This window comes from Nymphalis io, chromosome 30, assembly GCF_905147045.1.
Source record: "Nymphalis io chromosome 30, ilAglIoxx1.1, whole genome shotgun sequence".
NCBI lineage: Eukaryota > Metazoa > Arthropoda > Insecta > Lepidoptera > Nymphalidae > Nymphalis > Nymphalis io.
This window is the reverse complement of record NC_065917.1, coordinates 6,701,780-6,715,140: the sequence shown is the minus strand read 5'-3', so window position 1 is coordinate 6,715,140 and position 13,361 is coordinate 6,701,780. Positions and strand designations below refer to the sequence as shown.

Genomic DNA, 13,361 nt, shown 5'->3' with positions numbered 1-13,361 from the left:
AGGAGACAGATTGGGTACCGCTGGTTTTTTAGTGAGTACTGCGCACAAGGCGCGCTAGACGCTCTGACGCTGGCAAGCCCCACATCCCTCCCCACTTCAAGTGTGGGAGACACATAATGCGTTTCTCTATATCTAATATTTGATTTGACAGTAGAGACAAGAAGACAGATAAACAATTAACTCATCAGCGTTATAGCGAAGTAGTTTTGTTTAGCGGTAGAACGAATGATGAATACGGGTGATTTTTTCCGTGGGGAAATCCTCATGAAACTCCTACTGACTAAAACCACCACGGTGTTCCGTCTCTTCGCAAAATGGCGAGGCTTCGGGTACGCTCGCGCATTCGTTCGCTACCTCGACGACGTTAGCGTGAGTAACGTACTTACAGTTCGTTAATGTATGCGTGAGATCAGTACACGAGCGCACACGTTTACACGTCAATTCCCGTTTGTATCTTGGCAAACAAATCGTTTTTTCTTTATCTGTACGAGTCATTAACAAAATATTAGACAAACAAAACTACGGTACATTTGTAACAAACGATTTAACCTAACAGTTTCCAGTAATTGTTAAACTATTCACAAACATTTATTTGACTATAAGATTGCCATTAATAAATATTTAACATTAAGAAAGCTAAAGCGTTTATCTAATAATTAAAATCCAATTAATTAACGATGTTATTAGTACACATAATGAATAGCATACTTAAGTTATTATACTTATTATTATAAAGACAAATATTTTCTTTGTTTGTATTGTAGAAATATTTAAGTTTCGCAAGTAGGTTCGAAAACATTTTTAACTATCCGACCCGGGATTTCAACTTAGGACCTTGCGATATGTAGATTTAATTAGCTACAAGATAAATGAAGCATTCATTTTAAGGATACATTATTATTAATGCGATTTGATTGTAGAGATAAGCCAACTACGCAGGAGATATAATAGTGCACGAGTGTGTGCGCAAACACAGGTGCACTCTCTATTCCCTAACTCCCATAATACGATGGGACGGCAATCCGACACGACCGGAAACAGTTCAGGCGCAGGACCAACGGCTTTACGTGCTTTCCGAGGCACGAGAATGTAAACACTTCAAAGGTCCAGACTCCGGACTGCTACTGAGAATTTTGAGACAGAAAAACCCAATAACTTTTTTATTGGCCCGACCTGGAAATTGAACCCAGGACCTCCGGGTCTGCGGACTTACGTCAAGCCACTAGACCATCGAGGCAGACTCAAAGTATCAATACTAGCGAGTAAGACATAACATATAAGCGACCAAACCGCAGGACCAAACTCCGAGTGGTTATTGAGATTTTTTCGCCAGAAAATCCCACTAACTTTCTATCGATCCGATTTGGGTTCTGAGCCCATAGGCATTATAGAATAGAATAGAATATGCTTTATTGTACACCAAAAGAGTTACAGAACCATTTTAAACACAAACACAAAAGAAACGAAAACTATTTTGTACAAAAGGCGGTCTTGCCGCTAAAAGAGCGATCTCTTCCAGACAACCTTTGGGTGAAGGACATGAAATAAATAAATAAATAAAGCATTATATCTAGCTATGTCTCATGTGCCTGTTGTTACACTGGCTCACTCCAAAAATCGTGGGCATTGTGGAACCTCGATTATACGAACCCTCAATTCTTAAATTTCTTCTTAAACTTCGTTTACCCAAACGTTGGCGCGAAAGTATGTATTTATTTGTATGCCGTCCGCATTTGCCACTTTTGAAACGGGTTTCGAATTGTTCGAGAAACCAGAAACATATTGACATGGCACGCTTCTCTTTCACAATCTCAACACGAATTCCGCAATGCTCGGAAAGAGAATTCAAGTCTATCCGTTTCCCGCCAAAAAGAGTATCTGTCAATGTTCTTGTTGCCAGATTAAAAATATAGAAACTCAAAAACGCGTCACAGCCGTTCGTAAAAAAAACACCCTCAGGTGTTTAAAATACATAAAATAAGTCAATATGTATATAAAATTTTGAAAACGAGCATATGGGCCACCCGGTGGTAAGTGGTCACCAACGCCCATAGACATTGCCATTGTAAGAAATGTTAACCATCGCTTACATCACCAATGCGCCACCAACCTAGGGAACTAAGATGTTATGCCCCTTGTGCCTGTAATTACACTGGCTCTCTAACCCTTCAAACCGGAACACAACAATACCAATAAACCCACGTTACGATTATCCGAACTAACCTCGGTCCCGAACCATTTGTTCGGATAATCGAGGTTCTATTGTATTACGACTTCGATAAAAAAAAATTGTTTTTCTCTATTATCATAACAAGGTCCATTTTTTAAATTTCCGAGCAATAATTACAAGCAAAGGCGACGGAGACGCACAAGTCTGTGGAGAGTAATGATTCTACGGTGAAGGAAAACATCGCGAGGAAACCTACATGTGTCGAATTTCACCGAAATTCTGCCACGTGTGTATTCCACCGACCCGGATTGGAGCAGCGTGGTGGAATAAGCTCCAAACCTTCTCCTCAAAAAGGGAGAGGAGGTCTTAGCCCAGCAGTGGGACATTCACAGGCTGTTACGAAATCAACATGATAATTACTATAAATTTGAAAAGCTATTTAGTCAAACAATTACGACGACCGCAAACAGCGATAACGATATATCGTCAAATTAAAAAAAAAATATGTTACGGTAATATTTGAAATGGATGATAATTTGAAACGTCTAAATTTGTCAATATTAAAAAAAAAAAAATCTCGGTACGTTTCATATCCCATTTTTCATTCTCAGACACAATAATAATATAATAATGTATATTCAATTTATTTACAAAAATTAAAAAAAAAACTAATTGCTACACAACTAAAATTGCTAATATTTATTGTGTAATAAACTTACATTCAAACAAAACTCAGTAAAAAAAAAAAATTCTATTCGCCGGGAGGGCAAATGACTACTCCACCATATGGTAAGTGGTAGTAGAGTCCAAACACGACGACGGCCAGTACAATCGGATCAATATATATCAATCTAGACAAGTTTACGGGAGCAAGACAAACTTTTAAAAAATATATATATATTTGAATTTTAACAAACCGATTCCCAAGTCATATAATCCCAAAGCATGGAATGACACAATGACTTACGTTCCACTTATTAAGCATTTACTTGTATTGTCTACCACCCACTCATCAGATATTCTACCGCAAAACAGCAAAACTTGATATTGTTGTGTTCCGGTTTGAAGGGTGAGTGAGCCAGTGTAATTACAGGCACAAGGGACATAAAATCTGAGTTCCCAAGGTTGGTGGCGCAATGGATATGTAAGCGATGGTTGACATTTCTTACAATGCCAATGTCTAAGGGCGTTTGGTGACCACTTACCATCAGGTGGCCCATATGCTCGTCCACCTTCCTATTCTATATAAAAAAAAAGAAAAAAGTCTTCATGCTTCGAGCTAACATAACTATCTCGATGGACTAATAAACAAAAAAAATGTCACGTCGAGAATGCAAGATATGAAAAGACTTGCGTTGCGTGGATTGAAAAATCTCCGATTACTTATATTCAAGTAGAGTCTTGCAGACCTTTTGTACTGTCATTATATTACACTAATTGTCTCGGCTTCGCCCGGGAAGATTAGAAAGAAAATGTATTTTGGATAGGATTTGCGTTCGAAAATCCGTTCTTAGTGAGCGTCTACATCGGGGAAGGAGTGAGTGTGACAAATTTCAAGTCAATGGGACGGTTAAGGAGATCTCATGATGAGTGGTATTTCGCTTATATATAGATTATATTAAAAGTAAAGTCCGTCATGGTTTACCACCATTATTTCAGCGAGTAGATTCTACCAAGAACAACCGACATGAAACTGAGTGTCTCCTCCATCAATTAAACAGCTTAGATGTATCAATTAACCAACAAAACCCACGGATTCTCCCGTGTGGAAAATACTTTTTGTGACGTAAATCCTTTAAAATCACATAAAATATATTTAAATTATCAAAATGGCTGACAAAAAGCCATATTAAGTTAAAAAGAAGCAGTTAGCAGCAAGTACAAGTTTTATTTATTTAAGTAACAGCCTGTGAATGTCCTACTGCTGGGCTAAGGCCTCCTCTATCTTTTTTTTAGAAGAATCTCCTTTATTCATTTGCATAGATATAGTTCAATTATTTACATATTCTGTCTGGATATCAACAAAGACAAAATCCTAGCTTTATTTTATACATTACAGTAACAGTAAAATATATTTCTTTATAATTTTGTGGGCAAATTGTATTTTGCTCGAATATGAATCGTACTACAGCATGCGGCTTTCAGATATTGACCACAGAAATTAGATAAAAAAAAATCTTATATATATAATAAGGAATATCATATAATTTTTAAACGTAATATACATCGGCAGTAATCGTTAGTGTTCACCCATTTGACAAAGGAAAAAAATTAAAAAAAAAAAAAAAAAGAAAACGGTGAGTGTCGTTATGTCTTTATATTAAATTTAAATTTAGAAATATCAAATGTTTACATTCGATTATTTTTTTAATTTATAAAGATAAATAAAATTAAAGTGTTTGTCCGTGATTTCGTAATAATTGACTCGTTTTAATTTCGAATAATTTAAATATTATGGAATATGGATGGCGGCTTTTAAATTGTGACGTTAATCTGATTGTGGCGGCTATTCAATTTGTGACGTAAATCCTTTACGTCACAAATTGAATTCCAAGATGCCGTAGCCGCGGTTGTTGCCAGTAATAAATATAACAGTAATTTCGTGTTTCATAAGATCGTTTGGGTAGGTACCACCCACTCATCAGATATTCTACCGCAAAACAGCAGTACTTGGTATTGTTGTGTTCCGGTTTGAAGGGTGAGTGAGCCAGTGTAATTACAGGCACAAGGGACATAAAATCTTAGTTCCCAAGGTTGGTGGCGCATTGGTTATGTAAGCGATGGTTGACATTTCTTACAATGCCAATGTCTACGGGCGTTGGTGACCGCTTACCATCAGGTGGCCCATATGCTCGTCCGCCTTCCTATTCTATATATAAAAAAAAAACAACACAATATACTTCGAAAACCAGTGATTTGTTTTAAATGTCAAATAGCAGTCTATAAATTATACAGATTATATATAAACTTTAACAAGGATTTATATCATCGAGAGAAATTATAAAGTAACCGAGAATAAAACTGTATAGAGGAATAGGCAATTGGTTTCCGGACGGAAGGATATATCCAGAAAAGAAAAAAAACGCCGTAAAGTCGCTGAGATTCCTTATAATACACACTTCCGCCATTTGGTGATTCGGCTTATGAGTTAAAATATCATCATAAAGCTGTTTCATTAAATAGCTGATCTGTGGGCAAACGTCAAGTCCTGGAAGACGAATAAAAAAATATATACATACTATTTGCGTCAAAACGTTTCACTCAAACGTTTCTAAAACGTTGCAAACAATATCGATTTTACATAGATCGTTTTTCTACAGAAACATAATTAGAGTGTTCAAAGTTAATGAACCATAAAAGGTCCGAATTGAATGAAGCATATTTTAATTATTTTTTTGTAACACTTCAATTCAAAAATAAGAGAAGGTTCTCGATTCGAATTTATATGCTATTTTTATTTATATAAACGACAATATTTCAAAACGTTATCCGATTTCAATCATTTTTTTTTTACTTAGAAAGGCATACATAGTTTTAATTACAATCTGATAATGGATTTAATCAAACCACCGAATTAATTTCTTAATTTATTAATAGATGGCGCTAGTTGTCTTTTACATCGCGCTTTAACGATGTTGTTTTGTAACTACTTAAGAAGGCTTGGCTTATTAACAATGAGAGACCAGTTTCGCCTTCTAACCAGCAGTACATACTCGGTGGTTTTATTTGAAAGACCGATTTCGGCCACGGCGGCCAATCTCAAGAGAGATTAGCCGACTGCGCAGGAGATATTATAGTGCACAAGTGTGTGCGCAAACACGGGTGCGCTTTCTATTCCCTAACTCTCATAATCCGATGGGACGGCAATCCGACACGATCGGAAGGAGTTCAGGCGCAGGACCAACGGCTTTACGTGCTTTCCGAGGCACGGGAATGTAAACACTTCAAACGTCCAGACTCCGGACTGCTACTGAGAATTTTGAGACAGAAAAACCCAATAACTTTTTTATTGGCCCGACCTGGAAATTGAACCCAGGACCTCCGGGTCTGCGGACTTACGTCAAGCCACTAGACCATCGAGGCAGACTCAAAGTATCAATACTAACGAGTAAGACATAACATATAAGCGAATTATTATTTACAACGACAAACGTTTTCTTTGATAATTTTTATGACAAAAATAATATACTTTATAGTAGTTAAAGCCGAGATGGCCTAGTGGTTAGAACGCGTGAATCTTAACCAATGATCGTGGGTTCATCCCCGGGCAAGCAGCACTGAATTTTCTTAACGAAAAACTTAACTTTTTTGATATCACATTTTTAAATATTAAAATTATAACAAAGATTCATCTAAGGCATAATGCCTCTAATACTTCAACTTCTTTTTTTTTATTGTTAAAAATAATATTACGAAATAATCAAGAATTCCTATATCTCGTTAACGAACAAATAACGAATTAAAAACGCTCATTAAATAATGATTTCCAACGCGTCCTATCCCCACTCCTTACTATAAAACCCATGGTAATTACCAAATTTAATCAGTCGCAAACTGGCATTCAACGCATTAACAAGTAATTAATAAAATATTATTGTTACTTGAATTAATAAGTGTGTGACACAGTATTGACTTTAATGGATTTGTTGAAAGGTATGTATTCGAAAAAATAATATATTTTACTTAATATAATATAAGAACGCGTGAATCTTAACCGATGATCGTCGGTTCAAACCCGGGCAAGCACCACTGACATTTCATGTGCTTAATTTGTGTTCATAATTCATCTCGTGCTTGACGGTGAAGGAAAACATCGTGAGGAAACCTGCATGTGTCTAATTTCACTGTAATTCTGCCAAATGTGTGGCACTAACCCGCATTGGAGCCGCGTGGTGAAATAAGCTTCAAAACCTTCTCCTCAAAAAGGGAGAGGAGGACCAGCAGTGGGACATTCACAGGCTGTTATATACCAGAAAGAACATGTAAGACCTTTTTTACTACTTGTGACTATCTACATCCTTAAAAGACGGTACCCTAAGAACTTGAATTATCTTCAATTAAATTTATATATATTATAATGTTCGACGGACCGGTTGGCGTGGTTGGTGGATGCTTGCCTTTCACGCCGAAGGTTGTGTGTTCGATTACCACCCAGGGCAGATATTTGGGTGCATGAACAAGTCTGTTTGTCCTGAGTCTGGGTGTAATTATCTATATAAGTATGTATTTACATAAGAAAAACATAATTTTTTTATGTAATTAATATATTTTTTAACATTCTTTAAAATTTGTCTCAGTATTTGTATTAAAAAACAAAATATTTTTGTTTTTTTTTTCTTTAATACAAATATCAACCTGTATTGTGTTTATTAATTATCTGTGCAAACATATCTTTCGGTCGGTGCTGTCTGATGCTCAATGGATAGTGTCAAAATTCTATCACTGGGTATAAGACAGTTCTAACTGGGAGTCATTCTCATCGAAGCAAACGAAAAGATTTCAAATGCCTTTAACAGGAGTTAAACTGTCAACGAACAAACGTAATCATTCTAAATTTTTTTTATTGTATCTATTATTCACAGCGAGGTAATCATTGACCAATCTATGTTAAACTAATAATTGTATCTGTGATGGTGGTCACTCGCTCAGGAGGCATGCTCTTGTAATCTGTCACTGGGTTCGTGACTACTGTCGCTGATAACAGTATAAATGAAGACAGACTATGAAAAATAATAACATCTGTGACCGTTATCATAACCTCTGTAGACACGATTCAATGACATATAACAATATAAAATTTTCAATATAATAAAACATTTTATGTGTGTGCGTTTGTGTGTGTGTGCGCGTGTGCGTGCGTGTGTGTGTGAGTGTATGCACTATAATATATATTTAAATTAATTACACGTATTCATTACCGTCAAACAATATTCATTATTGTTTTGTTACGGATTGAAGGGTGACTGAGCCTGTGTAACTACAGGCAAAGACACAATACCTTAGTTCCCAAGTTATCTGTTTGTGTGTTTTGTACATGTCCCGTCATGGCCCGTGTGCCGGTCCCCCTATCTATTTCATATAAAAAAAAAACCAATAAGACGCAGTGTTCACTAGCTCGTTAGACATTCATTATCTGTTACTTTTGTTTGTTTGTTTGTTTGTGATTGCTGCTACTGGAGATAAATTGTATCGTCGACACGAAAATAAAAAGAATAAATATTAGTATCGTTAATGCAACAATTTCTATTGATCCCGTTGTGTTTATATTATAATATTAATCAAATAACGCATTTAAACTTGGAAACTAAGATATATCCCTTCTGCCTGTGGTGTGGACTCATCTTTCAAACCGAAACACATGACTTAGCATTTCCGTTCGAAGGTATAATATATAATGGTACCTGTATGATGGTACGTAACAGTGCAAGATATTTGTCTTTCCGTGGTGGTGGTCAGTAGCTCAAAAAAGCCGTGATGGCCCAGTGGTAAGAACGCGTGAATCTTAACCGATGATCGTGAGTTCAAACCCGGGCAAGCACCACTGAATTTTCATGTGGTTAATTTGTGATTATAATTCATCTCGTGCTTTACGGTGAAGGAAAACATCGTGAGGAAACCTGCATGTGTCTAATTTCACTGAAATTCTGCCACATGTGTATTCCACCAACCCGCATTGGAGCAGCGTGGTGGAATAAGCTCCAAACCTTCTCCTCAAAATGAGGAGAGGAGGCCTTTAGCCCAGCAGTGGGACATTCACAGGCTGTTTCGGTCAGTAGCTCAGTAGACAGTTTATTGTTTGTCACTGGATTAGTTATATATATATATATAGTAATAAGTATATAAAGAAAATAAGAAAAAAATTAAGGAAATATAGATTTTTAAGTTTTTAATTGTTACTTGTTGCAGGACCGCTATAAATAATAGACACTATTTTTTTTTTTTTGTTGTGTTGTATGCATCTCAAACAGTAATATAACGTAAGCTATTTTTCGTTACTTTTTATAAATTAAATATATAATAATGAAGTATTGCAGAAGGAAATATATTCTTTCGTAACCGTTTTCACTAACTCGGTCGACATATTTTTTTTTTATCTGTCACTGGGTGAGTGATCGCCATTACTGAAGATTAAATCTCTACAAAATTCGTCTCCATTTCGAACAGAGCTAAAATTACTAATGACTAAATACCGATCGCTCATTGGTCGCCTATCGCGTCATCGCTATTGACCAATGACGTTCGAGATTGAAGTCGAAATAGATACTCATTGCTTTGTTTTGGGAATATTTTTTAAGCCATATCGAACACACCAAGCTGTTGAACGATACGCCTAGTTTTAAAGTTTAAGTTTTTCGTATATTTATATACAAGGTTAGCTCAACACTCACGCGGTCGTCATAGACATATATACATATAATTTGTAAGTATATAATTATAATTGTACCTATTTCTACTAAATCGAGTTGTTTATATTATATACAATCTAATTTATTAAAAAAAAATTTCTGATCTTGATATTCTTTCGTGTTTTATATCATTTTTTGGCATATATATTTATATATGTCAAGAAGGAGAAATCTCAGGAGATGTACCAAGTGAGTATTTCCACCAAGAAAAAATTGTGATGCTGCCCGGAAATGAAAAAGCAAAAACACATACTATCAAGCTGTTATATGATATTAAGACACAGCAAAGGCACAGACGACACGTCTGTGGATACAAGAGAACAACAAATGTGGTTGCCTGGAGAGAGAGAGAGAGAGAGAGAGAGAGAGAGAGAGAGAGAGAGAGAGAGAGAGAGAGAGAGAGAGAGAGAGAGAGAGAGGTGGCTATGTAGCGATAAGGTCGCCAAAACTGTATGCTACTTTTATTTAGGCTGTATTCATGTTTTATATTTTTTTTCTCTTTGTGTACAATAAAGTATAAAGTAACAAATGTAACATTTCTCAATTTTCTTTCTTTACTGGTGGTAGAGCTTTGTGCAAGCTCGTCTGGGTAGGTACCACCCATTCATCAGATATTCTACCGCATAACAGCAGTACTCGGTATTGTTGTGTTCCAGTTTGAAGGGTGAGTGAGCCAGTGTAATTACAGGCACAAGGGACATAACATCTTAGTTCCCAAGATTGGTGGCGTAGTGGTGATGTAAGCGTGGTCAACATTTCTTACAATGCCAATGTCTATGGGCGTTGGGGACCACTTACTATCAGGTGACCCATATGCTCGTCAGCTTTCCTATTCTACAAAAAAATAATCTACCACACAACAGTGCGAGCATTTTCCGTGACCACATCTTCACAGTGTCAGTAGTCACACGCTCAGCGGATGTTTCAAATCATCACTGGGTTTGTGATTACTGCCAATGCGAAGAAAACAATTCGAAAACTATAAGAAGAAAAAAACTCCTGACGAAGAGAAAAGTAAAGTAGCAGCCTGTGAATGTCCAACTCCTGGGCTAAGGCCTCCTCTTCCGTTTTGAGGATATTAGAAGGTATGGAGCTCGCCTGTGTCAGTTATCACACGCTCAGCGGATGTTTTAATCCATCACTGGGTTTGTGATTACCGTCGCTGGTAAGACGACGCAACCAGCATCTTGCTCCCGGATCTACTGGCGCCCATCAATTTTCCAGGTGGTGAAATCAACGTGAACCCAAGCATCAACGTTTAAACATACAAAAATTAATTACTCTATGTAAACGAAATTCTTCGTGTTTTACAGGGGGTATTTTCCGCAGGCCTTGTTGTTGAAATATATCGGACGCCAGTGTCGGTTTTCACACGCCCAGAGGATGTACCAAGTCATCACTGGGTCTGTGATTACTGCTACTGGTGATCGGTCATCAGTGAAGAGAACAGCGACCGGAGATTTAGTTCAACCGAATACCTTTCTATATCAGTGACCGCTTGCTCTGTAGACGTTTTGTCAATCTGTCACTGGGCAAGAGATGCACTGTTATGGGGATCATTTTAAACTTTTTTTTTTATAATGCCATCTCTTTCTTATATATGATGTCAGAAACGATAGCAAATATTTCAGTTTTATATATATATATATGATGAGTGGGTGGTACCTACCGCGACGAGCTTGCACAAAGCTCTACCACCAGTAGTTTAGTGCTGTTAAGTTCGTGTAAAATATTTCTCATGTAATTTTTGTATGTATGTATGTTTCTTATCAAAGATAACACTTTAAAATATAATTTAATGATACATGAGTCAATAATATCCCGTGAATGTTCCTCTGCTGGGCAAAGGCCTGCCTACCTCTCCCTTTTTAAGGGGAAAGCTTTGGAGCTTATTCCACCACGCTGCTCCAATGCGAGTTAGTGGAATACACATGCGGCAGAATTTCAGTGAAATAAGACACACGCAGGTTTCCTCACTATGTTTTCCTTCACCGTCGAGCACGAGATGAATTATAAATACAATTATTTTACGACAATTATACATGCAATAACTTTGAGCGCGATTTATCCATACAAAATCAAATTAAACCAAATGTTTAAATCTCCTCCCCCCCCCCTCGTATCCCAACCAGGGAGTATAAGCGCGACATCAGCATCTGTTACATGATCAACGAGACAGACAGAGACAGACATACCTTGTTTGTAAGACATTCATTGAAGTCCTTCTTCATAACCGAGACGGAAACTCTGTCCTGTGGTCGTTTCGGACCGCTGACTGACGTCACGACCGTTGACAGATCGAGTTCCACCACCTGAAAGGTAAGAACGAAATAATAGAATGAAAAAAAAAAATAATAAAAAGGGGCGGAGCTAAACATCGCTCGTCAATTTGGCTTAATGTACGTTGATTCGACTCATATTTTTATAATAATAATAACAATCATTTATTTGCATGAAACAGATGTCATGATGTCTTTATAAGTCTCTAATACATTTCGCCCGCGATAGGCACGCAAATATATTTGTTAACAAGTAATCATTTGTTAATAAAATAAAGTTTTTGTAAACGCTAATATTTCTAACTTAAAAAAAATATATATTATCCAAAATTTTCCATTTACTAAAGTTTAATGTATCATCAAATTATGATCTTTTTTATTTCGATTTGTTTAGTAATATAATGCATTTGCTCGTTAAATCAAATCATCTTTAATGGATCCTTCATCTGATTCATTCGAAATATTTTTTTTCGTTTTGTGCTCGCTCAACCAAAAAGGAAAAGGGTCAAATGTCAGTGCCTTGGATCTTGGGCCGCTTGGATTCATTCGTGAGATGACGTCACGCGTACTATCTTGTGCAATGTATATAATATTATATATGTATACAATGTGTGCTTTGTTATGTGTATGTGTGTGTGTGACTGGAGTGTTTTTTTTTATAGAATAGGAAGATGGACGAGCATATGGGCCACCTGATGGTAAGTGGTCACCAAACGCCCTTAGACATTGGCATTGTAAGAAATGTCAACCATCGCTTATAGCCAATGCGCCACCAACCTTGGGAACTAAGATTTTATGTCCCTTGTGCCTGTAATTACACTGGCTCACTCACCCTTCAGACCGGAACACAACAATATCAAGTATTGCTGTTTTGCGGTAGAATATCTGATGAGTGGGTGGTACCTACCCAGACGAGCTTGCACAAAGCCCTACCACCAGTGAAAGTTGTGGCTTGGCAACACAATCGAGTAATCGATACAAACCTCCGAGAACACGGGGTCCTGCGCCGGGTCACTGTAATCTCTAAACTGCTTCGTAGCTTTCAGATACGCTTCGATAATTTTTATCTTTTCCGCCGAACGATCTGTTATCAAAAAAAAAATAGATTATAAACTCGTATGAATAGAATTTCAATCAATCATATGTTAAGAGTTGTGTATTTTCCTGATAGGTATGTGTGTGTATGTATATATATGACGGAGGATGAGCCTCAGCGTCATCAGTACGGTCCATAATTTCTAAATGCTAATTTGCGGGCGTCGATAGGTAATGTTGGAGCAACAAAACACAGTAGATAAATGAATTCGTTTTTAATGTTAACGCCCGTCGGTTCCAATATTCGACCGCACTGGCCGGCTGCTGCACAAGAAGTGTCGTATGCGCCGCTCAGCCGGTGAATCATTGACTCCGTCGAGCGCCGACAGATGACGCTAGCGTTCCAAAGATGATACGATTGCGACATATATATATATATATGTTTGTGTATATGTGTGTGTATATGTATAT

General features: G+C 37.0%; 1 protein-coding gene across 1 annotated transcript in view; it reads right to left on the bottom strand.

Annotated features, from left to right (window-relative positions):
• LOC126779899 (cytoplasmic aconitate hydratase-like) overlaps window positions 1–13,361 on the bottom strand; it is a 42,457-nt gene that overhangs the window by 15,217 nt on the left and 13,879 nt on the right. The window contains exons 10-11 of the mRNA XM_050504073.1: window positions 12,839–12,939; window positions 11,772–11,888 (exon numbers count right to left, since the gene is read on the bottom strand). Of these exons, the coding sequence (XP_050360030.1) occupies window positions 11,772–11,888; window positions 12,839–12,939 (218 nt within the window). The remainder of the gene's footprint in view (window positions 1–11,771; window positions 11,889–12,838; window positions 12,940–13,361) is intronic.